This window comes from Aspergillus japonicus, assembly GCF_003184785.1.
Source record: "Aspergillus japonicus CBS 114.51 unplaced genomic scaffold BO86scaffold_57, whole genome shotgun sequence".
NCBI lineage: Eukaryota > Fungi > Ascomycota > Eurotiomycetes > Eurotiales > Aspergillaceae > Aspergillus > Aspergillus japonicus.
The window spans coordinates 150,978-177,763 of NW_020291694.1; the positions used below are offsets into that span (position 1 = coordinate 150,978).

The 26,786-nt window shown below is 52.0% G+C and overlaps 11 protein-coding genes across 11 annotated transcripts; 6 read left to right on the forward strand and 5 right to left on the reverse strand.

The window, feature by feature from the left end:
- Positions 1-209: 209 nt before the first annotated feature.
- On the forward strand, positions 210-3,657 carry BO86DRAFT_391766 (SAM and PH domain-containing protein). Its single transcript, XM_025672668.1, has 3 exons — positions 210-537; positions 599-781; positions 850-3,657. The coding sequence occupies exons 1-3, from the start codon at positions 535-537 to the stop codon at positions 3,199-3,201; spliced, it is 2,538 nt and encodes an 845-aa protein (XP_025524391.1). The 5' UTR covers positions 210-534; the 3' UTR covers positions 3,202-3,657.
- Positions 3,380-3,929, reverse strand: BO86DRAFT_180508 (uncharacterized protein). The gene has a single exon (XM_025666592.1). It carries the CDS (start codon positions 3,863-3,865, stop codon positions 3,557-3,559), a length of 309 nt encoding a protein of 102 aa, XP_025524392.1. The 5' UTR covers positions 3,866-3,929; the 3' UTR covers positions 3,380-3,556.
- A 519-nt stretch (positions 3,930-4,448) lies between these two features.
- BO86DRAFT_180589 (uncharacterized protein) lies at positions 4,449-5,301 on the forward strand. Its single transcript, XM_025666593.1, has 2 exons — positions 4,449-5,163; positions 5,218-5,301. The coding sequence occupies exon 1, from the start codon at positions 4,632-4,634 to the stop codon at positions 5,085-5,087; it is 456 nt and encodes a 151-aa protein (XP_025524393.1). The 5' UTR covers positions 4,449-4,631; the 3' UTR covers positions 5,088-5,163; positions 5,218-5,301.
- A 2,031-nt stretch (positions 5,302-7,332) lies between these two features.
- BO86DRAFT_382127 (ankyrin) lies at positions 7,333-8,475 on the forward strand (the record flags this gene model as incomplete). The annotated part of the gene is made up of 1 exon (XM_025670798.1): positions 7,333-8,475. One exon carries the CDS (start codon positions 7,333-7,335, stop codon positions 8,473-8,475), a length of 1,143 nt encoding a protein of 380 aa, XP_025524394.1.
- Positions 8,476-10,802: 2,327 nt separating this feature from the next.
- BO86DRAFT_438270 (uncharacterized protein) lies at positions 10,803-11,468 on the forward strand (the record flags this gene model as incomplete). The annotated part of the gene is made up of 2 exons (XM_025676115.1): positions 10,803-11,114; positions 11,391-11,468. 2 exons carry the CDS (start codon positions 10,803-10,805, stop codon positions 11,466-11,468), a joined length of 390 nt encoding a protein of 129 aa, XP_025524395.1.
- A 1,124-nt stretch (positions 11,469-12,592) lies between these two features.
- BO86DRAFT_320735 (acetamidase/formamidase family protein) lies at positions 12,593-14,133 on the reverse strand (the record flags this gene model as incomplete). Its single annotated transcript, XM_025668307.1, has 5 exons — positions 12,593-13,171; positions 13,262-13,550; positions 13,614-13,902; positions 13,981-13,999; positions 14,059-14,133. 5 exons carry the CDS (start codon positions 14,131-14,133, stop codon positions 12,593-12,595), a joined length of 1,251 nt encoding a protein of 416 aa, XP_025524396.1.
- A 253-nt stretch (positions 14,134-14,386) lies between these two features.
- Positions 14,387-16,089, reverse strand: usgS (transmembrane protein UsgS). The gene is made up of 4 exons (XM_025666594.1): positions 15,761-16,089; positions 15,524-15,696; positions 15,066-15,465; positions 14,387-15,011 (listed from the first exon to the last, which is right to left on the reverse strand). Exons 1-4 carry the CDS (start codon positions 15,992-15,994, stop codon positions 14,655-14,657), a joined length of 1,164 nt encoding a protein of 387 aa, XP_025524397.1. The 5' UTR covers positions 15,995-16,089; the 3' UTR covers positions 14,387-14,654.
- A 521-nt stretch (positions 16,090-16,610) lies between these two features.
- BO86DRAFT_391769 (uncharacterized protein) lies at positions 16,611-18,771 on the forward strand. Its single transcript, XM_025672669.1, has one exon. It carries the CDS (start codon positions 16,826-16,828, stop codon positions 18,449-18,451), a length of 1,626 nt encoding a protein of 541 aa, XP_025524398.1. The 5' UTR covers positions 16,611-16,825; the 3' UTR covers positions 18,452-18,771.
- Positions 18,772-20,184: 1,413 nt separating this feature from the next.
- BO86DRAFT_391771 (signal recognition particle 14 kDa protein) lies at positions 20,185-21,054 on the reverse strand. The gene is made up of 2 exons (XM_025672670.1): positions 20,890-21,054; positions 20,185-20,785 (listed from the first exon to the last, which is right to left on the reverse strand). Exons 1-2 carry the CDS (start codon positions 20,914-20,916, stop codon positions 20,417-20,419), a joined length of 396 nt encoding a protein of 131 aa, XP_025524399.1. The 5' UTR covers positions 20,917-21,054; the 3' UTR covers positions 20,185-20,416.
- A 205-nt stretch (positions 21,055-21,259) lies between these two features.
- Positions 21,260-24,089, forward strand: BO86DRAFT_450292 (MIF4G domain-containing protein). The gene is made up of 2 exons (XM_025676782.1): positions 21,260-22,695; positions 22,755-24,089. The coding sequence occupies exons 1-2, from the start codon at positions 21,282-21,284 to the stop codon at positions 24,008-24,010; spliced, it is 2,670 nt and encodes an 889-aa protein (XP_025524400.1). The 5' UTR covers positions 21,260-21,281; the 3' UTR covers positions 24,011-24,089.
- A 100-nt stretch (positions 24,090-24,189) lies between these two features.
- Positions 24,190-25,730, reverse strand: BO86DRAFT_368605 (uncharacterized protein; the record flags this gene model as incomplete). The annotated part of the gene is made up of 2 exons (XM_025670208.1): positions 25,685-25,730; positions 24,190-25,629 (listed from the first exon to the last, which is right to left on the reverse strand). Exons 1-2 carry the CDS (start codon positions 25,697-25,699, stop codon positions 24,190-24,192), a joined length of 1,455 nt encoding a protein of 484 aa, XP_025524401.1. The 5' UTR covers positions 25,700-25,730.
- Positions 25,731-26,786: the final 1,056 nt, after the last annotated feature.

A 26,786-nucleotide genomic window follows, 5' to 3' on the forward strand; every position in this document is an offset into this window, starting at 1 on the left:
GCCTCTCAGCGGCCTCTTAGCGGTCGCAGTCACCCGCGCATTGCTTGGGATTGGCACCCGCCATCCTTCTTCTCCGCCTTTTTGGGCAGTCTGACCGTCCGACTAGGGCGAGGTCGACGTGCCAACCACCGTTCTCGTCACAGCGGTAACTCGGCGCTCGCTTGCTGTTGCTTCACTGACTGACTTACCTGTGCTTCCAATTCGCCCGATGCAGCCACGGGTGACAGGCCTGCCGATTTGGCGCTGGGACGAGTACTTCGCGGGCAATTCCCGTCAACTTCTGGAGGGGCCTTGTACATAAACTCCTGCTCGACCTGAATGTGCCCGTTCCCCAACAACGCTACGTTACCACCACACCTTTAGTTCCTAGATGCTTGATCTAGGAACCACGAACCACTCCGCCCTGTTTCACGATATCCAACAACTTTTCATCACAATCCAGAATCATTATTCGCTAGCACTGTTTGTTTTTTTTTTTTTTACGTTGAATACACAGTCTCACTGCCCTTGCGGCAATAGAGGTAACTAGACACAATGGTGAGTCTCATGCCTGCTGCGTGTCGCCGTGATGATGAAACAGTACACTTATCAGATGTAGGCCACGGACCTAGCATACAACGTAGATGTACCAGGCCTGCGAAGGAGCGATGTGGTCTCGTACTTCGCCGCTAGAGCAGCCTTGGCTCGACCGCCATCACAGAGCACCCTTATGGACGAGGGCCACTCTGATAACGATGATTCGAGTTATCTTGAGGATTCGCCTTTTACGAGTGTTGTTTCGGTATGCAATAAACATATCCCATTGATTGATAAGCACAGCTTTATGAAGGCTGACTTTTTGGCATGCAGCTTGATAGTGATAGCATCTCTTCAGCGTCAACGTCCAATGAAGCCACTACTCCCGAGTCAACCGGATTGACTGCCTTTGACTTCCATATCGACGAAAAGAACATCAAGGGTCCGAATGGGCCACACCTATTTCGCACATACTCGGAAGCCTCTGAGTATAGCAGCATTGTGGGAACAGATCTGAGCTGGGAGGATCAGCCACCTAGTGCTATGGCACCTTTTTACCAATCTGCTTCCAAGCTTGACCCTATCAGAAAGGATACTCCAGTTCCCAATCGAGTCTCATCAACGCCCCAACCTCAGCCGACATCACAGTTGCAGCAACGGCCTCGGCCTCAGCTGCAGCTCCAACCACAACCTCAACCCCAACTCCAGCCCAATCTTCAGACTCAGCCACTGCCCCACCCCCAACATCCGCAGCAACGTGTTTTCGGACAACCGCAAGTTCCAGTTCTTGATGAAGCAGGGATTCGACAATGGCGCCCAGAAGAAGTGGTTCAATGGCTTCATGCTCATGGCTTTGACAGTGGCATAACGGAGACATTCTATGTTAATGACATCTCGGGGCCTATTTTGCTTGAGCTTCAAACCGAGGACCTCAAAGAACTTGGCATTCAATCTTTTGGCAAGCGCCACATGCTAATGGGCGCCATCAAGAAGCTCCGGGAGCGTCCCACGATCATCACTGCTCCAGTCCCTACCTCAACAGAGACTGATGCTGTCCCCGCCACCCCTCATACTCTCGTGATCCCCGCTACACCTCGGACCGGGGTGACACACGCAAGCTCAGAATGCCCGCCTGGCTCGGCCTCTGATGAGTACTCCTGTGAAAGTTTCAGCGAGGGTCGGCGCCACCGTCTTCGCGAGAGCGACAATCATTCACGGAGGCCCCGAGACCTTCAGCCAGGCGACTCGGTGTCAATTGTTGCGATTGAGCAAATATTGCCAAAGCTACACAGTTGCTCCAAAGGAGAGAACTGTCGCAAGTGGCAAAAGCAACAATCTAAACTTGCACATCTGGCCAAAGATCTACCTACAGGGAACATGAATGGTAGAATCATTCTCACTGGCGACCCAGGCAATCCAAAGACAGCACCAAACCTCGTCAAAACCCCAAAGTCTGACATTACTCCATCTCTGATTGCCTCTTCCGATGTGATGGGACCACTGCAAACCCCTGGACTCGGTCTGTCGAAAGAAAAGCTGAACGAGGTCCAGCCTAGGGACCCGCAGGAGAATGTGCGCAACTTTTTGAGCTTCCAACACCTGAGCAACATACAACCAGCAAGCAACCCCCCGACGCCTCCAACAGAGTCACCTCAAAGCCACGAGACCTCTGTATCGCCCAAAGCAAACCCTACACTTTCGGAAAATCTTAGACATTTACCCAAGTTGATGATTCCAGGAACGGTCGACTTAGAAAGAGATAGTCTTTACACTGCCAATCTGTCGTCACAGAGGACTGTCACTCAGGAATATCCTACTGCCATTCCTCGGGGCCAGCAGCGCTACGCCTACGGAACGACAGAGTCTCCAGGTGATTTCTATCGCACAGATCCCCACTATGGCCAGGATACCCCTTTGTCCGAAGTGGATGTACCTATGACTGCTTTCCCTGTGGGACTCGTTCCCCGTGAGGAGTCGCAGTCTGTTCCGCCAAACATGCGGTTTGGATCGGACCGCATTGTGATGCTCGACCCTGTTCCCCGGCCGGCCTCAACAAAGGTGGAACATCATCGCCGGAACATATCTCACCAACAAGCTCCACCAATGCGTTCGCTTGATGAGCACCGCGTGTTGGAGCCAATTGATACCCCTGAGGATATGGCTAGGATTGCTCGCAAAGGCTACAGCTCTCCTACTCGACGGTCTCCCGATGATGTCACTCACAGTGGCTGGATGCGAAAACGCAAGACCACCCGCCTATTACGCCACGAATGGGAAGAGGGACATTACACCCTCAAGGGGACTCAGCTTGCCAGGCATGCTGATAGAGAATCAGCTCAGCGCAATTCAAAAGCTCTGGAGTACATCGATGTTGATGACTATGCCGTCGCGTGCTCTTCGCTTGCTTCGAGCTCCAAGCTCACTGCCGCGTTTAAGAAGACCATGTTGAAGCGCAAGGAAATTGGACCTTCTGAGTCCGCCTTTTCCTTCTCTTTGGTTCCTGCCACCGGCACAGGAAATACCGTTGTGGACAAGAAGGCTTTGTTTCTAAACTCTGGCAAGAGCCATCACTTTGCTGTCAAGACACGGGATGAGCGGATCGATTGGATGCGAGAACTCATGCTTGCCAAAGCTCTCAAACGAGGGCGCGAGAACGGTTTTGATATGGCCAACAATTTTATATGATGAAGCGTCGCTGCTGTGCGAGCTTGACTACGATTCTTATACTTTCATTGTTATGTTTCTTCTCCATTGACGTTGCACGATACCCGTTCCCCACCCAGCCTTCTAAGGCCGATAATGTTTTTGAGCGGTGGGATGACGATGGAAACGAATTTCCTTCTCTGTTTTGGATCTAACTTCTCTGTTACTGGCCGTGCTATGACACTGGACGGTAACCATCTTCTCTGGGTGTTTTCTTGATGCGATTCTGCTTTTAGCCATGGTTCCCCAGCTCCTATGTCTTTTCTTCTTCACATTGGTGAATATCTACGCATAATCTAGAATGTGTTCTAAGTGTGGTGAGTGGCCCACGCCATCATCAGCACTGCGGAGAAGGATCGGGCCTCAGGGGTTTCAAATGTGTTCGTACCCGTGGAGTATCCATAGGGGCATACCTGTATGTATTGTATCTAGTTACGAGACAATTCAAGATCTTAAAATTAAAGCCAATTATGCGTGAAGTGAGAAGTGGAAGAAATAGGATGGAAGAGAGATGAGTGAGTGTAAAAGGGGGGGATGGACAGGGAGGGGTTGGATAACGTGCCATCTGTATCCGAGAGTGAGACTGAGGGGAAAGGATAGAGACGTGTTTCGGTGTGCTGGTGAGAGCCATTTCGTTTCCTTTCATTTGTCAACTGCCAACGACGCCAACGCTCAAGATCCTGGCTCCATCACACATGATGCCATGATAGATGTAGTGATGTATCAGAGTGTTCCCATTGGACGACCAGGGGAATTAAACCTTCTCTAAGGGATCAGTGCGACCAGTCAATAGTCTGCTTGTCTACCTAGTACGAAGTACTGTACAATACAAAAGCCGCGGGGGGCTAATCCCCCCCGCCGGGCGCTTAACTCTGAGCGGGGAGTGGCCCTGAACGTTATCCGGACGGGCTCATTCTGCGATAGCCCCTCCCACCATTATCCACCATCAGCCACCCCCGTATGTTTCCATCGTCGACTGATCTTCGGACTGATCATGGTATCGACAATGTTGTCTGGCCTGATAGACGCTGACATGGAAGCGTGAAGTCTTGCTGTCTAACCTGTCTGTTCCTGGACGATCGCTGCACAGGGACCACGTTGTTAGTGCTGGCAGAAAGCCTCGTGAACTGCACACCTACTGGCTGTCCCCACACACTTGTCATTCCAAGTAGTGCAGGGTTCGCATCCTTTTCGATCAAGCTGGAGCACGGCGCTTTCTGGCGGCTAACTAACCTCCGGCTTGGTCCTGTTTCTTTCTTGCTTTCATTTTTTTTTTTTGAATTCTGTGCTGGTGAGCGGGTCCCATCTCTGGAGCAACTTTCAACCTCGAATTGTTTGTTCTGTGGTTCTTCTATTTTGTTTTAAATGGGATCTCAGTGTGACAAGAGGCGCCCACTATCTTTTTCCCAAGCATGTTCGAAGTCCCCGCCATCAGCTGTCGCCTTGCGCAGGCTGCTCATTCTGTACGAGCCGCCATGCGTTCCCTCGCGAATGGACGGGAGTCCCAGGACTCGTCGCAGAAAGCCCTCTTGGTTATGAGCGAGATACTCGACCTCCTTCACCAAGTTCATGGGCAGGTCACTTGGGGTGAAAATGAATGGATCGTCACGCAGACCCGACTGGGGGTCTTTCAGGAGCTTCTTTGTGCATTCGAGATCACCATCACTGCGATTGAGACCAACTTTCAGCCCGGAGGAGTGGGAAGTCGCGTTTACAGGAAAGGTTTACTGGAACAGACGTTCATCCCGCGGTTAGAACAGTACAAATTCGCGTTCCTTGTGGCAATCCAGCCAGACTCCCGGTATTGTCGGACCCCATCAAGATTGCCCCGTAAGGGTAACTTACTTCTTCTGCCTGGACCTCACTAAACTTCATATAGTGAGAGGTCTGCCAGTGAACAGCAGGTACGGAGTAATATCCGTGCATGTCGCGACTTAGAGCCTGGTAGGCATTACCATGTCCCAGAACGATTCATATCTGCTGACTTAACATGATCAGGGCGATTTAGGTACAGTCCTTTGAGCGACGACGACTTTCACACCATAACCAGCCCAGTGACGTCCAAAAATCTCATGAAACTCACCAATATATGCAACAGAAGGGAGAAAGATACATGCCAGTGGATATTTCAGGAAGACAAATACAAGGCTTGGCTCTTTGGTTCCTGTCGAACACTATACTGTGTAGGACCAGGTATTCATGCTCCGTCACTTTGAACAAGATTGGACTGATGCTTATTCCACCCCGCAGCTGGCGCTGGAAAGACGTTTCTCTCGTATTTGTTCGACCCTCACTAATGTACTATCAAAATGCTAATGCTTGTTTTTAGGTCTTGCATTATCGAGAACTTGCAGGCAACATTCGCCTCACCAGACATAGCAATCATATACCTTTTCTGCGAATATGAGAAAGACGACGATCATGCTTCTTCAAATACCATGCTTGCAAATATCCTTGCACAATTAGTGCACCGTCGAGGAGCAGCATCACACATGACTGCATCGCTGTATGGATCCGAGTCCTTTTCACGCGGCCGAGCGTCGGCGAAGGCGTATCAAAGTGCAATAAGAGCAGAGATCAACCATTTTTCCAAAGTGTACTTCATCATAGATGGCCTAGACTCCTCGACCGAGAAGGATCGGATCTTGAATCGCTTTCAAAAGCTACCGGAACATTCACAACTACTCATTACGTTGCGTGAAGCACGGAATGAAAAGCATGCAGTCATACCAATGCTTGCGACTCGGAAAGATCTCGAAACCTATATCCATACAAGACTCGACCAAAGCAAAGCTCTATCGGCTCTCTTGAAGCAATACCCAGCCGAATACCAGATGGAAAATGTTGTTGTGGCGCAAGTAATATTGAAGTCACATGGACTGTACGTTCTCCGACCACTTTTGCGTAGACTGAAATATTGACTACAATTGGCTGGACAGATTTCTCCTAGCTCGGCTGCACATGGATGTAGTATCCCGATGCACTGATGCAAGTCTCCTGCAAGCCACCCTCATGTATCTACCAGATACGTTGAATGATGCATACGCCGAGTCAATGAAGCAGCTAGCCAGTCAGAATCTATACGCTAGTCGCTGTATATTCTGGACTCTCTATGCATATCGCCCTCTTACCGTTGCGGAACTGAAATATGCGGTGTTTTTTGAACCCCAGAACGGAACAGCCCAGAAGAAACAATCGTCTTTCGAGCACGTCCTTGAAGTCGAGACGGCCGGTCTCTTAGTTGTCGACCCGGTAGCGACCACTGTTCATTTAGTCCACCGAACTGCAAAGGAGTATCTCACCGGAGCTGCCGCTAGAGTGTTCTTTCCTACTTCCCGTAAGCACGTCGCGGAGACCTGCCTCACAGTGATTGCATCGGACGAAGTAGTCGATGACTGCTATATTAATCATGGCACTACCCCGCGGAATGCGAGGACTGATCTTCTTAGTTACGCTGCGAAATACTGGGGAGATCATGCTCGCGAGGCCCCCGAGGAGGAGCAGACAACCCAAGTGCTTATTGGAACATTCCTCAACAAGCTTTGCTGGAGGCGGCCTCCCACCGTTGAGGGAGCAGTACCTGAAGGAATCACAATACCTCCTGAATTGGGCCTTGGAAAATATTTCTCTGATTGGACCGCCCTCCATGTTTTAGCTTACTTCGGCATTATGGCTAAAGCGAAACGATTCATTGAGAAAGGTGCTGACGTGAACGCTTGCGACAACTCGATGGGACTAACTCCACTTCATTGTGCTGCTTATCGCGGGCATGATGAAATGGTGGAGTTGCTGCTAGATCACAAAGCCCACATCAATGCAATCTGCAAGCAAGGAAATACTGCTATGCATTTAGCAGCTGAGCAAGGACAACGAAAAATCATGCGAATTCTGCTGTCAAGGCGGGTCAACTCGCGGGTGGCGAATCGGAACGGTCTTACAGCTTTGCAATTAGCTGTTGGGACCGCCTATGACGAGGCGACTGTCCCACTGCTGATCAAAAGCAGGTCCGACATGGATGCTCAAAATGTCCTCACAGGAAACACCACCCTTCATGTCGCCGTAGAATTGCGAAGACCCCGGATCCTCTTGTTTCTGTTAGAGAAAGGTGCCAATATGAACGCATTCAATAAGGATGGACTGACGCCCTTGCAATTAGCTGCTAAAACAGACAATTGCGAGGCCTTGGCTATCCTTCTCGAACACGGTGCCAAAGTTGAAGCTTGCTCACTGCAGGGGTCTAGAGCCATACATATTGCGGCTGCCGAGGGGAACTGGATTGCATTCGACATTCTGGTGATCGGCAAGGCCGATATCAACGCATGGGACCAGGACGGTGAGTCTTTGCTGCACAAGCAGGCACGGCACGCTTCGACAACGACGATTGCTACTCATCTTCTCCAGAAGGGGGCCAATGTCGAAGCCTGCACTTCGCAAGGCTACACCCCCCTGCAATGCGCTGCCATGAGCGGGAATAGAACCATGTTTTTCTTTCTGCTCATGAACGGTGGCAAGATTGATGTTCAAACCCCCAAGGGCGAAAGCCTACTGCACATTACACCCCCTTCGAGCCAGGACTGCCTGGACATTCTTGTCACCCTGTTGGATCTGGGACTGGATCCTAAAGCATTGTGCAGCCGCGGCTGGACGCCGCTTCATCAGACCGTTTTCATGGGTACTGGCGCGCCCGACATTGAATTCGACAAGACCTCCGAGTTCATAGACACCCTTCTGGAGCACGGTGTTGAGATAGACACGGTGGCTTCCTCGCCTAGAGGCGAGACACCACTGCACCTGGCTATCATCGCTTCAATTCCTCGTCCATCCCTCGTCTCCTTCCTGGTTAGTCGTGGTGCATCTGTCAACCGCATGACAAGTGAAGGCAAAACACCTCTCCACCTGGCGGCTGAAAAGGGGCGCAACTCCTTGTTTCGGGCCTTACTCGCCGCAGGTGCTGACCTGACCATCAAGATCCCCGGTGGCACAGAAGACGGCGATGAAGAGGATGGGGGCCAGACACCTCTGGATATTGCTCGGAAGCATCCTCTGGGAGCGCTGTGGTTCGACGATACGGGAAACCTACAACTTTCGCTGGAACAAAGTCAGTGCGGCAGTCTAGCCACGCCTATCGAAGATATAGACACGGAATCAGACACAGATGATGAGACCGGGGGCTCGACATTAGTGGAAGACGACGTATCGCAGTGGAAATCAGTCAGCTCAACCCAAATTGTCTCGGTTGTCAAGAGTACTGTATGATGACGACAGAAGCAAATGATGGCTAATAAGCAAGGTGTCGTGGTGTTTGGTGCGGAGGCTTCCCTACTTTTCTTCGGTGCTCTTTCTCCGCTGTTTCTTCTTCTTCTGTCCCAAAAATGACCATGACCTATTCAGCAGCGTTCACGTTCTTGTTTTGCTTTCAGCACTTTGCTTTTCCCTAGCGATATACCCAACGCAGAATGATATCCTCACGATTATACAAAGCACAGATTCTAAAGCTCTTCTCCCTCCAGGCCTCAGGGCCACTCACCAAGCACGTGAAGAATATTCGTCCAACTTTACTACAGCACAACCTGCTATCATCCATGCTCCGATTTCGCAGCCTCAAATATTCAATAAGACCCTGATCTCAATGTTACCTCGACATACACGTCACAACCCCAAACCATGCGACAGATGCATACTTATGCCCAATCAAGCCCCACATTACATTGTAGTACGTACCTAATCCCATCACATATAATCCCTCCCGACCCCCTTGAACCCACTTCTCCACCCACGCTGCACAGCGAACAGTTATTGGCCACAACGAACCTGGAAGTGACATCCCCGCCTTAGCGCCGGCGTCTACAACGGCGTACCAACCTCGGAACTTGGAATTTGCAAGGCATATCGTACCACTCAAAGACCTCTTGCAGGTTTTCTTGGCAGGAGACAAACGCACAAGGAACCGTACAACCATCCCCGTGGATCTTCGAATATCTCAGATTCGAAGGGTACTTAAGGGGGTAAGTCAAGTAGAAGGTGTTTGTGGATGCGATGGTCGTTTATTTGAGCGTCTCGTGTTGTACTGCATATTACCTACTTACGTAGTAGGTGAGAGGGAGACATTTGGACTTACTCTCTCCTAGTAGGCACAGATTGGATAGAAAAGGAACAATGGTCCGACCAAGCAGATAATGGCGCGTTGCTCTGGCGGTATGAGCGAATGTCGTACTACTGGTAGGCTTTCTTGGGGTCACTGTCCGAATGAACTGGAAGATGAGCGGTTGCCAGAGTCAACTGTTAGGTCATTATTGTATGGGGGTAAAGATCTGCTTGATTGAGGGTTTCGGGTAGGCTTAGTCCAGCTTAGACTAATTAGTTAGTGCCCAGGGGCTGTAAAATAGGGTCGACCAAGAATGGTTGTTAATTTGGTTCTCATGGGGTCTTGACTCTTGTTGACGGCTCTGGTTTGGTGTGCCAGGTGCAGGGTATTTGTCGTGCTTGGAGGCTGACGCAGTAGCAGCTATGAAGTGTATAGAGAAAGGAGATCAGAGAAAGGCTTAAAAGTAATGTTCTACTAATTGTAAGGGCTGTATCTATTCACGGACTCTGGCTATTGTTTTGGTTACCCCTGTCTACTCAGTATAGTGAACAAACTTGTCTCTTCACTGCATACATTACTTAGCTGGGGAAGACTAACTGATCCTTACAGTCATTCACAGTATAAAGTCTTTTGTTCCATCTCCAGTAGGTTGCAGCTGTTCACATTTTCTAATCTCCTACCATACCTTTCTGTTTTTCTACTCTTCTAATCTTCTATTCTTCCACAGTTCCACACGTCCACACTTCCACTCTGCAACTCTGCAACTCTGCCTCTTTTCTACTAATCTGATCCTTTCCATCTACCAGTGACCTAGGTTAAACCTGCCATGGCTGTATCAAATCTCAATATTTATCAGAGTGACTGCCGAGCAAGCGGTTCTACACCCAATCATTGAGCTAGTGGCTGCCTACAACCCGGTGCGATTCCATTCGAAAACTATCTACTTATTATCTTTTTCGTGGTGACAGATGCTGCTATCGATGCCATTCTACACGTTGACTGCATTCGACTCGTACGATATCATAAACTGTATCTCCATTACGACTTTCAACGCGATATTTCAGAAGCTTAGAAACAGACTCCTCAAAGACTGTATTTCTACCAGCATATTACTCTCACAAACCTAGGTTGCTTTTCCTTCTCCTGAAGAACTCAAAAGGACAAAAAATAACAGAAATAATAGCCTCGGCGAAGAGCGCTAACACATACATCACTTATCATCCTCCGGTGGTTGCTGAATACAATACCAACTGGGAAATGCTTGACTTTATCTAGTTATCTAGCTGAACTCCCAAGCAACAAGCTCTTTCGCTTCGAGGCTCTCCAAAAATGAGGGTGATTTTCTCTCTTCGCCTCTGCCGGGACTGGGCACACGGAACCAGAGGAGAAAACGACCGTGTGTCTCACCATATATCGAGTTAATACATATAGCCCTCGGTAGCATGTCTATTGGAACAAGAAGGACGGCCATACATTGACCAACTGAGGGGCGCGAGAAATGTCAATGTATCACCACCACCAAGCAGAGCTGGGAGAAAGACCGAACTACGGCTGGCTGCAAACCATGTACTTTTCCACTAGTCAACAACTTATACACCAAGACCCCGTGTATTACCTACTCTATATCCTGGCCTGCTCTGATCACAACTGGAAGCTTATTTTATACCCCTGCTACGCGACGTTTACACAGCCGAACGACAGCACCTTCTTCTGTTATATTGATATCAATATGACTAAGGCAGTGAAGACCGGCCGTGGAGCCCACGCTATACAAGGATCCCTTTTGCTTGATAATAAATGGAGGGCAATTGTACTGAGGTTCTACCCGGTATGTACAAACGCCTGCCCGAGTGGGTACAACACCTGAATACTAGAGGCGAGGCCGCCGACTTCTTTGCTACTAAAATTCTCCCTAAATATTGGACGGAGGATGATAAAAAACAGATTCTTGTGCCCTGCAAATCTTTGGACTTCTGTATTACTTATCCATTCCTACCCCACGGGTCAACGGGCCCGTGTAAGAAGCTCCGGAGAACGCTTCTACCATGGTTTGTAGGTATCCAGGAGGACTACGAAAAGTCTAGAGATAACTGAAGGTGGCACCTGGTCGGAATTGGCAGTGGTATACAGAGATCTGGTAACTGGTCCGATGGTACCATCATGACTAGCCAATTGCTATTTGATAGTGCTATACACCTTCCCCGCTATCCTTTAGCTGACAGGACTAGGAGCCATATCAGACACTCTTGTTGGCCGGGTTAAATGGACTAACCCTGCTGTGCTCCTGGGCGACAAACCTGACGTCCCTGACCTATAAGAGATACAACACGATTTGTGGGTCTGCAACGGCCTAAGCCCGGAAAAGATTGCCTAAACAGTGCTGGAATTACGATAACATTGAGACCACTCACCCGGACAAGCGGACTGAAACTGACCGGATAAGCAGATTCCGAAGGCAGCTGAAGATATCGCCGATATCAAGCCAGAACAACTCAACCTTGAACTCAACCAAGAGACATCAACCAAAAGACAACCATTTATTCGCTCACCAAGAAGCTAAGTTCTATCAACATTCTACCAAAAATGCCTCACACCACCTTCTGAGCCTCCTATATAAAAGCCAAAGCTTCCGCGATTTCTAGTGGGATGGAAACAAGGCAAATCGCATATATATCGTCGCATAGTAAGTAGTCTATGACGGACCAGTACCAAATGCCCGCCTACCAAAGAAAGCAGCCAAGGGTGACAACGTCAGGAGAGAAAAAGTACTGAAGCTACGTTCAATTCAGACTGTACTCACACCTAGAAATGAGCAGGAGCAGTTTCACTCTGCGTTGACCGGGCGGAGAGGAGCGCCAGCTCAGTTGCCCGTCTTTTTATTTCGGATATGCTGTTCAAATGCGGTTGCGGGTGGACCCCAGGTGTCATCTGGGACAAGTAGTCCGAAGCGGCTTTTGCTTCGCAGTTATTCTGTGCCATGCCCTCTTCACCTTTTGAGCTTGACTCGTTGATAGCCTAAGCCTACATGGGCGAAACTATTACCTTTGTCATCAATGAAAACCCGAGTGGCTAATTCGATGGCATACGCCGTGCCCTTACGCATCGATAGTCTAAACAATGGTCCTGCTTTTGTTTGGAAGCAACCAAAATTACGACCGCGGAGCATCCAAGGCATTGATTAATAGTTGGTAGTTCCTAAGATATTAATCTTCCCAAGCCGGAACAGTCCACGTGGATTGAAAGGCAACACTGTTCCTCAATCCTTGATAGATAGCCACTGCATCGACCCTACTCACTCGTAAACGCACAGCTCCCCATATCCAACTGCACCACATCGCCCTCCGGCCGAATGTCAAAGTCGAAGATATCCATCGGCACCCCCAGCGTCGTACACGCGTTGGGGATATCTACCAGCCCGGCAATATGTCCCTGCACCGGCGCGCAGCTCAGCAGCAGGTAGATCTGGTAGTCATTATACCCATACCGCCGTAGATACTCGATGACCCGCAGGCAGGTCTGGCGGTAAGCCACCGTGGCATCCAGGTAATGCTGCTTTCCGTTCTCATCGACCGAGAATCCCTCGAAGGTCAGGTATCGACCCGGCCCGAATTGCGGCTCCACGGGGCCCGGGTGGAAGATCGGGGACTTCATGCCCATCTTGGCCATCCCGCCCTTGAGCACGGTGAACTTGAGCGTGATGACGCCGGCCATCTCAATGGCGCCGCAGAAGGAGATCTCCCCGTCACCCTGCGAGAAGTGCAGATCGCCGACGGAGAACTTCGCGCCGGGGACGTGCACGGGGAGGTAGACCTTGGAGCCGCGGGAGAGGTTCTTGATGTCGCAGTTGCCGCCGTGCTCGGGGCGACCCTAGCGTAGAAACCAGGATTGTGTTAGTTTGAGCTCGGCTCCCAAGTTCACCTTGTTCACGCGAACGCATGATGAGTGAGGGAAGCATACCGGAATCGTCCTCGCGCCTTCTCTAGCGATCTGCTCCTTCAGACTCTCATCGGCACTCCCCGCATGCGCATTCTTCGGCTCGGGGGGCTTCGCCACATCACGCTGGAGATCCGCACTCGCCGCGATCAGCTCCCCCTCCCGACGATTCCACTCCGCCAGGACCTCGGCGGACGGCGCGCAGCCTAGAATCCCAGGGTGGATCAGCCCCGCAAAGCGGACGTGGGGAATGTGGCGCGACGAGCAGAAGATCCCCTCAAAGTCCCAGATGGCCTTTGCTCTGCGGTATGCACTCAGTCAGATCCAGACTCGTTCTCTCCCAACTCAGATTACGTTAAGTAAGAGTCTGGCTCACGCGTTAGGATAAAGCTCATCAAGAAACCCGCCTCCATTATTTCTGTCAAAGATCCCCGTAAACCCCCAGGGATGATCCTCGAAGGGCTGGACGTCTTGGATCTCCACCAGCAGAACGTCCCCCGGCTCGGCGGTTTCGATCTCAAAGGGACCGGATAGGTAGTGAATCTGGGTGAGGTCGACGTTCTTGACGTCGTCGGCGGAGTCGTTGTTCTTGATCTGGCCGCCGGTCCAGTCGAGACATTCGATCTTGACGACTTCGTTGTTGGCGATCTTGCCGCATGCGGGGACTATTTTATGTGAATGAGGTTATGATTAGCATTGTGCCTGAATATCATGGTAGGTGGGTGGTGAGGCTGGAATGGTACCATCTGGATGCCATCGGTTCTGCAGGACGTCAGTATCGAGGTGAAGACAGGGACTGTATCAGAGTAGGTGACACGCACGTGTAAGCCAGGCTGCTCCCAGGCGGGCTTGTCAAGATCAACGGTGAGCGCTGTACGGATCTTCTTGTGGCCCATGGTGAGGGAGTGAGATGTGATGGTTTCTGTTTGTTGTCTGGTGGAGGTGCCTGTGGGTGTATGCACTGTAGAAGGGAAGGAAGAATAAATTTAGCTCTGCAGGAAAAGCCCCTCCCCCGGGCTGACAGTTGCCAATTTAAGTACTCGTAGCTGCACGATCCTCCCCTGCAGCTAAGAAAAACATTCCCCGCCTCGCCAGTTCAAAGAAAATGTCGCTCAGACCCATGGTTATCAGCAGGTATGATGAGGGGAGGGAGAGAAAGTGGGACAAGGTTATCTTATCGGAGGGTCAATGACGCTTATCTGCGGGGAAGATTCTCCCACTCTTTCCCATCTGCTTTGCATTCAACTTTTTCTGATAACGATATCGGAATTGTTACACCCATACAGCTTTTTTATAAAAGCTCTTTACAAATCTTCCCAAGTCACCCCAAATCTATACAGATCCCGGCTTGTCTACTCCGCCGCTCATTCAAATCCCGGGGCAACCCTTCAATCAAACCAACCCTCTTTTCTCCCATCTAGGACAATTGCCGGCTAGAGGTATCAGGTACCTTGGGCTTCTTCTCCTCTTCTTCCATGTTGATCTTGTCTAGTTTATCCAAGGGAAGACTCAGGAAATCGTGCTTGTTCTTCCAGGTCGTCTGAGTCTCAGCGAATCCCTCCTTCAGCGCAGGGCTCGGTGGGGGATCCGTGATCTTGGTGACCAGATAGGCAGTCGATGCCTGGGCCACGCCGTAAAGGAGGACTCCGATAAAGGGCGCCTTCATGACGTGGGTGAAAGCGAATGCGAAGCCGAACAAAACTCCTTCACGATCGGCGAACCAACGCTTCTTCTGCTCATGGGTGAAGGGCACACGGCTGAAGTACGGCTCCAACTGTTTCTGCTGTTAGTCGAATAAGCCCGAGAGGGAGGCCAAGGAAGGACCTACAAGTTCACGCATAAGACTGCGGGACGCATAGTAACTGTGCAAGAACGAAACCACGTAGCTCTTGGGGAGAATGAAGCCGGCCCCGAAAATGACAGCCGCAGGGGTCGTTCCCACGGCGCTTTGAAAGGCGAAGAACGAGGCAGCCGGCATCACGAAAGGTCCGATGACGGGGACCAAAGAGAAGAGGTAAGTGCCGAGGAGCAACCCAGCCCGCTTGCCGTAACGCTTGAGAAACATGAAGAATGCTGCGAGGCCGGCGCCCTTGGGAGTTTTGACCCTGCCGTCCGCGGTGGTGTACATGGAAAGGTTAGGGTAATACATCTCGCGCAGGTTCTTTGGGTCTTCATGCTTGTGCTTGTGCACGTAGGTAGCGTCAACCCACTTGAGGGATTCCATGAAACTGCCCACTAGTTAGCGTGCCCAATCAGACTGAATATCCATGAAAATATTCGACTTACATCTCGTCCAGGGTAGGTGTGATATAGCGCATTAGTGTCATGAGCAAGAAGGGCACCTGAAGCACCGAGTTGGAGATGAAGTCGAGACCCTCGATGAGGGAGTTGTCCCAGGTGGCATTTTCTAGGTCGAGAAACCATGAGAGAATCCAGAGAACGAATTTGACCCCGATGATCTAGATGTGATTTGTTAGCTCGGGGGTCATACATCTTGAGGCTAGTAATGGGCACCGCTCATACCGGAATTTGAATGATAAGTTGGATAGCAATCCCAACGGCGACTGCAAAGACAGCCTGTCGAAAGTGATTGTACTTAAATAAGTCGGGATTTCCCAGCGCGCGGACAGCTGTCGAGCGAGGGTCAGCTATCCAATACTCGTGCTCCGATGACGTAGGTGTTTTGCTCAATGCCGCCCAATCGATCAATCTGCACAATAGCAGATCTGGTGATCGGAAATTGGAGAATCCAGGCATTGCAAAGCAAGAGTAGACTTCTCAGACACCCCTTTTCTGCTTCACATGGTGCATCCCATGGAGCGACAAGCAAGCTCCACGCGGCCGCGTAGAGGTAACAGAGGGGAAGAATCTCACTCACTTCCAACAATGGTGAGCTGACAGCCGCGAATCACGGCGTTAGGCTCGAAGTTCGGCATGATGCTCGACTATGCCCAGGGAGACAGCAGATGTGAGCTCAGGGATAGTTGAAAGAGAAAGAATTGGAGATGTAGAGCTATTTATAGTGGTGCGTTGGCTCGAGGGGGAACAGCCACAGGCAACCACATAACGGAAATGTCCAAGTATGGCTGTGATTGTGGATTGGTGCAACTACCGCTAAGCGCCGGAGCTAGCAGCGCAGCCGGACTACCCGCCCAGCCCCACGACGCCATATTTCACGTGATTTGTGTCTAATGCCTTACTGCCTGAGGCCATAAACATCATACTCCACACCAGCCCCAACAGACTTGCAGCGTGCAGAGCGCAGGGGAGATCCGCGACTAGTCCAGATTGGTTTTTGCCATGATTATTCCAGTTTGAGTTCATCCATCCATCTTCCGGGGTCATTCGGGCTCGATTATCTCACCACCACCACCACCACCACCACCATCATTCTTTTCTATTCTCCCCCCCTCCTCATTATCCCTGCTGATCGTCTCTCCTTTTCCGCTTTCTACTCTTCCATATTTCACATCACATGCACTTTTCTCTCACCCTAGACTTCTATTCAATGTAATCTTTTGTTTCGGTCCCTTTCTTTTTTCCTTATATTCCATTCCCATCATCCAAGATCCCCATGATTGATTGAGGATGTCTGATTCCTCCGATGCGCCGCTCCCTCAGACCTTGTCCATCCGTCGGTCTGCTACTCTCCCCACCAAATTGAACCCGCGTACACGTCGTCACTCAGAATCTGTGAAACCATCCGAGAACGATCTCTTCTACCATCCCTCCGCTAAAGTCGTCCATTTCGCCCCTAGAGCCCTCGCGCCCATTCCTTCGAGCACCGCGCCCGCGGACTTTGATTACCCGGTTGATACCGTGGAGACACTTCCCTGGAGATCGCCTACCGAACGCACGGTCGCGCTCGCGCCTCTCCGTCTGGAAAATGTTCACGGTTTGACTGTCTTCCTGAAATGCGGCAATGTCGTCCACGCCATCCTCAAGAACTCACAATGTTGGTGTGTTGATGGCGAGTCAACATTCGTCCTGCGCATCCGACCTCTCACTTATTATCGCATCGAACTGCCCAACGAGGTGGAGGACGACAAGACGCTGGTCACGGAAATGAAGAACGTGTTGCCGAAGATTCTCCGATATGAAGTCACGCCCTGTCCCTTCAAGAGGGGCTTCACCGTCGAAATCCCCGAGGAGGCCAAGGCGCCCAGAAGGAAGAGGGCATGGCGTCCCAAAGGGCGCAGAGAAAGCGCCCCCGTCTCTTCCATATACAAGCAAGACCGACTTCGGCCGATGGATGACTTGGCGACTGACTCGCCTAGCGCTGGCGAAGACACGGACGGAGATGCGACGGACGATAGTGGCTTTACGACCAGAGGCAGCAACAGCACCATTTTAGAGACCATCGCAGACGATAATGAGTCGTCTGAGCCGATTCAGATCGCAGGGCCAACTCAGCATCCGGGCCAGTCCGTGGCCGAAACACAGCAGAACTTTCAGACCTTGCTGGCAAGGTTCGAAGATAGTGCTGAAGATCAGGTTGATCCTGAACTATCCTTTTCCTCCAGTGTGGAATCATTCCACTCGCTTGGCCCTTCTTTTACAGCTCTTCCGGATTTGGACACCTGCTCTACACCTGCGTCAAGCGAGAATGACGACCACTATGACAATGAAAGTGGTGATGTTCACTCGTCCTCGGAAGACTCACATCTTCCCAAGTCAAAGCGCTCTGGCAATAGGGTCTCTGTATACGTCGACTGTTGGGATCACATGTCGCCGGCAGACGAGTTGGCAAGAGACTTTTCCGAGCAGGAGGCCCAACCAATTACCATCACCCCTAACTCTCCTTCGCCCGCCGCAGAACCTGCCGGGCTTGCCTCCAGCACCGACTCTAATTCTAATCTCTCCAGCATGAGCGCAGAGTTTCGCCGTCGCTCTAGGGCCTCCCGCCAGCGGGAGGTCTCTCCCATGCCCCCACCATCCACATTGACGCTTGCCAAACCTGAGAAGCACGATGCGGCTTCTTTGATTCACAAGACCGCCTCACTCGTTTTAGTCCCTCCCATTCAGCTCCTGGTCGTGCTCATCCATATTGCTGCCCGGATTGTTATCGGGCCTGCTCTGAACTCGACTATGGGTGAGCTGAAGCGCAATATCGAGGACCAATTGGCTGAAGGTCAGGATATTGTGGATGATTTCGACCTTCCTCTTCCTGATTGCTTTAGAAGGTCCGAAGAGTCTACCGACAAAGACTCGTGAAATGTGGGCGGAGACAACGGCCTCGCTGGCTCAGCATACTATCTTTTCCCCGTTCAACATACCACTCTTTGGCATATTTCCTTCACTCCCATTCGTCCGTCATGATATTCTTGCTTCATTCCCACACACGCCTTCATTCTGTGATGATCTCTCTACATGAATTTCCGTTATCAAGTCCCATGCATGGTCCGGGACACATTTGATTTGTGGGGGGGCCAATCTGCGGGCCAATCTGCATTGGAAATGTACCCTAATGTCTTTATTGTATTCTAGCGTGTACCATCAATTATACTTAATTTGTGAGACGTTGACATCTAAAATCTTCATTCTGCCAATCAACTTTCTGTGCATTATGATTAATAAGTAGAGACGCAGCACGGACCTCTGAAGTTGAGAACTTGAAAGCAATGGCATGATCTAGATCGGGAATAAAGAAAATGATAGGTCACATTGGCGTGAGGGGGCGGCGGACCGGGAGGGAACAACAGTAGGTAAGCACCCACGGCAACAACCTAAGGTCCCCAGGTCCCTCCCCCATACTTCAAGTTCCAGTTACCATGAAACCACCTCCCTAAACAGCAGCGCAGTAGTAACTGGCTACTACGTCCATCTTGACCTCTTCCACCTTCACCACCACCACCTCCTCCTCCTCTTTCGCCTTCTCCCCACCCCATCCCCCGATATTCCTCCCCCCTCTATGCACGTCACACAACCACAACGATGTGGCGGAAAGTCCCCATGCGCCTCCGCCAACGAAGCCGGGTCTGGCTCACGGCCCTCCACGCCTGGTGGAAAGTGCCCCTGAAGTTCCAGCAGAAACGGGTCCTCTTCCTGGCCAGCCTGATCCTGTTCACCGTCCCGCCCATCCGCCAGCGCGAGAACGGCTACTACCGCTTACCGGCCCCGGGCCTGCCCGCCTTCCCTCGCCTGCCGGTTTCCAAATAACGGGGTTGTCTTGATCCTGTCATCCGGGGGAGAAACAACGATGACCCGGGGTTCATCGTCTCGATCTGATCTCGCGGTGTTTCTACATGTGTTTCGTCTGGGTCTGGGTCGAGGCTTTTTGATGTCGCCCGGGCGTGGGGGGGGAGAAAGAGGAAGGATATGGCGCTAGCATTTGGGGAGGGAGGGGCTTTGAGTTGAAGGCTTGCGGGTTTGGGTTATACTAGGTGATGGGGATTGGTCATTGATGATCGATACGGGGCCTCTCGGCTTGGACCTCGTTGGAGGGTTGGCTCCTTCGGGGATGGGCGACTATCTGAGGGGATTGCGGCATTGATAAGCACTGGTTAGTGGGTGGGTGGTTGTGTAGAGGACGGCCTTTCATCGCGTATTTCGTTCCAACCCGTCCTTACGTATTTTCTCGGTCACTACTGGGTTGGACTGTGTCACGGGCTGGATTCCTGGCTATAATGCACTGCGGGTCTCAGTGAATGTCTTTTGCTTGATAATGGAGGATAATGATTGGGTTTGCAGGGAAGAGAGACAAATTATTCTAGCCGAGAGTATGATGAGGGACGGACCCGTGACGGATCCGTGGCTGGGGAAGGGCAAGGGCGGATGGGTAACTCTGGGTTCTTCTTTCAGTGCATGTAGACATTCGGATGGCCCTTCAATCATATCTATGGGTACCTTTCGGCAAGGGGCCATGCTGTCATGCTTCGTCCTTAAGAAACTTATAGAGCATGCTCACATACTACACAATTGATGGCTCGAGAACTCGATTACTGCACACCCAGTCGTATGAAGATCAATCGATAGATGAAAGGAAAAAGAGATAGACCCATGAAACGCCCAATAAATGCAATCAACCATACACCGAACAAGCACAACAGACCATCTATCAGATCCTCCCGTCCCTCCAACCTCACTACCCACGCCTAATCCAACCCCCTAAGCTAGTCTATAATCCCAACAACTCAATAGGACCCTCAACCCCACATCTCCTTACCCCCTAACCAAAAATCAAGCCTTCTGCACCTTCCCCCCAGCCTTCCCCTTGGCAGTCTTCTTCTTACTGCGGTCCCGCTTCTTCAACCCCGTCATCCCCGCCTTACACACCTCCGCATACCGGACGTAGAACGCCTCCAGCTCCTCCGGGCTCACCACCGTCGACAGCTTGACTTTCTTGGCGGCGGCCGCCGCCGTCTTCTTGTCGGTCTTCGCCTTCTTCGGGTTCGGGGCGCTGGTGTTGCCGTCGGTCGCGCGGATGAGGATGGAAGGTTGTTGTTGTTCGGGGCTATCGGCGTTGATCCACGGCTTCTGGGTGAGGTAGACGGAGCCGCGGGCTTTTTGGGAGGTGGTGGTTAGGAGGGTGGTTAGGGAGGTGAAGAACTGTTTTTGGGTTAGTCTGTTTGCGTAGACTGTAGGTGGCTTGGGGGTTGGAGGGAGTTCAAAGTGTCTTGAGGGGGACAGGTTGGGGGTTGTGTCGGACAGACCTCTTCATGGTTGAGGTGGGCGGGCATTTTGAGTAGATGCGTGCCCAGGAATGGGGAAGTGGATGGTGTCAGTTGAGGAAATGTTTGGTGAGAAGGGTGGTCTTGAGCCCCCTGTAAGATGGATCAAATATGTTGAAAGTCAAAGTCAAAGGATGGAGAGACAGAGAAGCAGACCAATCCACTTGTGAAGCTATGCTCTAATCAATGAACCGAATGGCCAGACGATCTCGACTTAGCGAGTTGAGTGGGGAGAGGAGGAGAGGAGCTCCGCAACTTGATCTCACCGCCTTTCTTGGTTTCCGCCTCCGCGGACTTTTTTGAAACGGCATTATGTTCGCAGACCAAAAAAAAAGTTCCACTGCATCAACATTCTCCACCACCAGAAAAACAAAATGCCACGTCCTAGGCATAATACAACCTCGTTACCTCGGAATCTCCGAGAGGAGCTGGGGATCCGCGATACATACGGGGAGCGGAAGCGCAACGGTCCCGGCGCGAGGAAAGATCGTCGGAAGGAGGAGCGACAGTCGAAGAAGCAGCGGGGTGGGCTGAAGAGGGGTCCTCAACGGTCTTACGGGGGCTATGATGACAATGACGACGACGATGAGGATGGATTTGGTGGATTTGATGACGACGATGCGGGCGATTCGGACAACGACGACGATGTTGCGGCGACCATGGCCAAGTTGAAGCAGAAGAAGGAGGCTGCTAAGGCTGCTGCTCCCGAGAAGCCGAAGAAGAAAGCGCAGACGACCGACAACGATGCTGAGGGGGCGGCTGCCTCGCGTCCGATCTCGAAGACAGTCAAAGCGAAGCTGGACGAGGATGATGCGGAGATTGCTGCGTTGGAGAAGAAGCTGGGTCTTAAGAAGGGCAAGAAGCTTCCCAAGGCTTTTGAGGAAGATGGTTTGGGTGATCTTCTGGGCGATCTGGATGAGGGCTCTGATGATGAGAATCGCAAGCGCAAGCGAGAGGCTGATGACTGGCTGCGCAACAAGCGGAGAAAGGCGCAGGGTTTGCCGGTCGAGGACGACGTTGAGTCGGATCAGGATGACAGCGATATGGATAGTGAGGATGGGTTGGATGGGTTGGAGGCTTTTGACGAAGACGACGACTCCCTTGGAGACTTTGATGAGGGTGAGGATGAGGAGGACGAGGAGGATGACGACGAAGATGTGGATATGGATGGCATGGATCTCGACGAGGATGAAGAGGAAGAGGAAGAGGAACCCGTTCCTAAGAAGAAGGAAAACCCATACGTTGCTCCGGTCCAAGAGTCCAGTGGGAATCAACCACAAAAGTACATTCCTCCCTCGCTTCGCGCTAAGGCTTCCTCCGAGTCTGAGAGTCTTGTACGTCTACGAAGACAAGCGCAAGGACACCTGAACAAGCTGTCCGAAGCCAACATGATCTCCATCCTGGCGGAGTTCGAGAAGCTATATCGCGATTATCCCCGTGGAGAAGTCACCTCGACCCTCATCACACTCTTGTTCGGAATGATTTGTGAACGATCCGCTCTGTCGGATACCTTCATCATCCTGCATGCGGGTTTCATTGCTGCCGTCTACAAGGTGATGGGTATGGACTTTGGCGCGGAGATCGTGCAGAAGATTGTCGAAACCTTCGATGCTCGTGGAGACGAAAGAGGGCCGTTCTCAGGGAAGGAGGCAATCAATCTGATCTCCCTTCTTTCCCAGTTGTACAACTTCCACGTCATCTCAAGCACCTTGATGTTTGACTACATCCGGATCTTCCTCCAGGACATTACAGAGGAAAACACCGAGCTTCTCCTAAAGATTATCCGAAGTACGTATCTACCCCCCTGCAAGCTCATCTACATACATAGTACTAACGACGAACCACAGACTCCGGTCCTCAGCTCCGCCAAGATGACCCCTCCTCCCTCAAGGACATTGTCCTCCTCATCCAACCAGCCGTAGCGAAAGCCGGCGAGGCCTCCCTCTCCGTCCGCACCAAATTCATGATCGACACGATCACCGACCTGAAGAACAACCGCCTGAAAGCCGGCGCCGGCTCCACCATTTCGTCCGAACACCTCACGAAGATGCGCAAGATCCTCGGCGCGCTCAACAACACGCGGGTCATCCGCGCCTCGGAGCCCATCAGCATCTCGCGGGAGGACATCCACAACTCGGCCAAGAAGGGGAAATGGTGGCTCGTCGGCGCCAGTTGGCGCGAGGACCCGCTCGAGTCCGCGCGTCAGGAGCTCTCAAGCCTGCCCGCCGCCGCGGGCCAGCAGCAGCAACAGCACGGCGCCCCCGACGACGACGACGACGATAGCGACAAAGAACCCGACTGGGTCAACATCGCGAAAGCCCACCGGATGAACACGGACGTGCGCCGCTCGATCTTCGTGGCCATCATGTCCGCGACGGACTACCAGGACGCGCACGTGCGGCTGCTCAAGCTCCGGCTCAAGCGCGCCCAGGAGTTCGAGATCCCCCGCGTACTGACCCACTGCGCCATGGAGGAGGCCGCGCACAACCCCTACTACACGCTGATCGCCCGCCGGCTGTGCGGCGAGATGGGCCGCCGCATCAAGGTCTCGTTCATGTACACGCTGTGGAACATCTTCAAGCGCATGGGCGAGAACGGCGACATGCACGACGACGACGACTCCGACGGCGGCTTCGGCGACGACGAGGACGAGAACAACCGGCTCGAGATGAAGTCCATCGTCAACCTGGCCAAGATGTACGCGTCCCTAGTGGTGGACGGGACCCTGAATCTCGGCATCTTGAAGATTCTGAACTTCGCCTACCTGCAGCCCAAGAGCAAGACGTTCGTGGAGCTGCTCCTGATCAGCGTGATGCAGCAGTCGCAGCAGCAGAACAAGAAGAATAAGAAGCGCGGGAGCAAGAAGAGCAAGAAAGGGGAGGAGGACGGCGATGATGAGCGGGATGAAAAGGCCCTGATGGAGATCTTCTTGCGTGTCAAGGAGACGCCGCAGATTGCCAAGGGGTTGATCTTCTTCCTGCGCAAGGTCGTCGCGAAGACGGATATCGTGCCCTCTGGAAAGGATCTGAAGTTGGTGAAGTGGGGGTGCACCGCTGCGGTCGATGCGCTCAAAGTTGTGGTGAAGGATACCGGTGCTGAGTAAGTCAGTGGCCATGAATGAGTTTTTTTACTGGTTTTTGGTGCATCCGGCGTTGCAAGGAGTGGCGTTTGTTGGGCTAGGGCCAAAAGCAAGTGTATATACAGATTTCATTTGACATCGTCGTTACGATGAGGTTGTTCATATTATCTCATGCTCATGCATGTAACGTTAGGGTATCTAATTTATGTACGATCTTGACCGTCTACCTCGGAGACCAGCTCCCATTCCAGGACCACAGTCCACTTTCCTGACGCTTGCAAAGCAGTATTTATAGAGTGGTTGTCCCTGATTCCCACTCCTATGTCACTCTCCCCCAGATCGATGTCCCAGGTCAACCCTCGACAAATGCCGATGGCATTTCCAGGGCGAAGTTCAGGCACTATTGAGGCAACACGGCGCCGGGGCTGTATCGTCGTCTCAGACCGAGACCGGGGTGACCCGATGAGAAGCAGCTTTCTGAGCCGTGAGTCTGTTTCTGCCTCTGTCCTTGCCTCATCACCAAGAGCATCGGTCTCATGCCCGCACACAAACGCAAGAGGACCGCAGCTCGGCAGAGAAGACTGATGCACACTCTCGATCCGAACCACTGTCGGACTGTACCGCGGATCCTGCCCGGGGGTATCCGCTCCTGTGCGTCGGGCCACGCTCGTCTGTCGCTGCTGTTCGTGTCGGGTGCCGATTTCTAGAACCCAGCTGCGCACTTCAGCAGCCATCCCGTCAGGGAGATAAGCGTGGGCGGGACCGCGCGCACGTCCGCGTCGACGCAGCGCACGCGAGGATGGTGAGAACGGGGTCGGGAGGGCAGCGAGCTCGTCGTCCATGTGCGAGGGGGACGGTGAGCGAGGGAGCACGAAGGCTGGTGGTTTACGTCGCTGAGACGAGGGTGGTGGCTCTTGCGTCGAGGTGGAGACCCATGGTTTGCTCCTTGGTTGGGGTTGGGTGCTTGGAGGTAGGTGAGAGGTTGAAAAGAGGAATCGACGGGGATTGGTTGTCGTGTTGATGCTTGCCGGCGCTGTGGGTCGGGGTGTAGCTGTGGCTGCCAGGGTACGATGTGAAGGAGCTGGAGTGGCTTGCGTCTGGATCGAAGACTGTTTGGGGGCAGCTGGAGTTGGGGACTGGAATTGAGGCGTTGGAGACGCGGGATGATCTTGTGACAATGACACGATCCGATCTGTGTCTGATTGTGTCGCTACTGGTTGCGATGGGGAAGCACCGTTGTTCGCTGAGATTCGACGTCGCTTTTTCCGCTCCTGAATGATTGCGAAGAGATCCTCGAATTCGGAATCTTGTTCTGCCGGTGGTACAGGGGAGCTGCTCTGCGTTTGCCCGTCATCGAAGATGATTTCCCCCGAGCGTACGTGTGGCGTATCATCTTGCTGGTTGTCTTCCGTATCGTCTGAATCTTCGATGATCTCCTTCTGGCGAGGCGTCGAGACCGCACCCCTGTCGCGCCTCAGAAAGCGGGCAGTTGGTACTGGAGTGCTCTGGGGTCCGTCGTCTTCGGTGGAAAATGCATCCTGGGTTGCCTGCTGCGATGCGGGGGTCCTCTGTGACACGAAGAACCGAGGGGTCGAGGCGAACTGTGGCCCTCCACTCGATCGCGAGGATGCGCGAAAGGGTGTCTAATGGTACGTCAGCTTCAATTCAAGGCAATAATATGACGGAAGCAGTGCATACAGCTACAGGGCGCATTGAAGCAGGCGAGAGTGAAAACACAGCATCGTAAACTGGTGATGAGAACGTGTAGGGGAAAGCAATTGGAGACATCAACCGCGCCCGCGTCATATCAATCTATCCTTATTGGGCAGGCGGTCAGGGCCTGGCAGCTAGATAGCTTCCGTGCGGGTGCGGGGATTCCCTTCTCCAATTCTCATTCTATACTATTTATCCATCAAATTCGTCTACACGAATCTTTCTCATTCATCAGGCCTGTCACAGTTGGTAACAATACGAGTCAACACAACGCTTATCATTTGCTTTTGCATATAGTGTACCAGGCATTTCTGGAAGCCATTTACGCAAAGAAATCCGCATATGATCCGTGCTCCTAGTTATGGGAGAGAGCCATTGCAATTAGTAGGTGACGAGTCATGGCTAGCAAAGGGCAATGTCAGCCACATTCACACGGCAGGATGCTCTTTTGAACTGTTTTAACCATTCATTCTCATCTGGTCAGGATAAATCAGAATGAAGTATCGATTCCACTCGTCTTCAGCCCGCCAATGATGAATATAGAGTTCAGCAAACTGCATTAGCCAGTTCAGCCGCTGTTGTGCCACATCGAAGAGATCGTCAATTTGATCGAGAGAGGTAGATGATCCCTGATAGTGCAGCATGTTTGCTTTTGGTGGCAAGATGTTCAGCTGCGTTCTCGTCCAGCCTTTGCAGTTCGGACTTCATGAAATCATCATCCTCTTGTGAGGGTGCATATATAGTGCCCCTCATATCACAATTCTTGCTTTCGGTCCCTCCTCGCTTTTCTTCTGCTTGGACTTTCGACTAAGTCTAAGCAACGCTCAACCACGTATTACAATGTCAGGCCCACCAGAAGGAGTGGTCTGGTTCCCAAAGAACCTTTTCTCGATTTGGTGGGACTCAACGCTGGATATTAGCGATGCGGAACGTATGAAAGGGCTCAAGTGAGAAGGGGAGGACTTTTATAGGTTCCTTTGGGTTGACATCACCGTCAACGCGAAAGTCGAAGACAAAGACAAGCCCAAGAAGAAGCATCCTCGCACTGAATTTGCTGTCGGAGGGGCGACGGCAAGCTACGACAAGA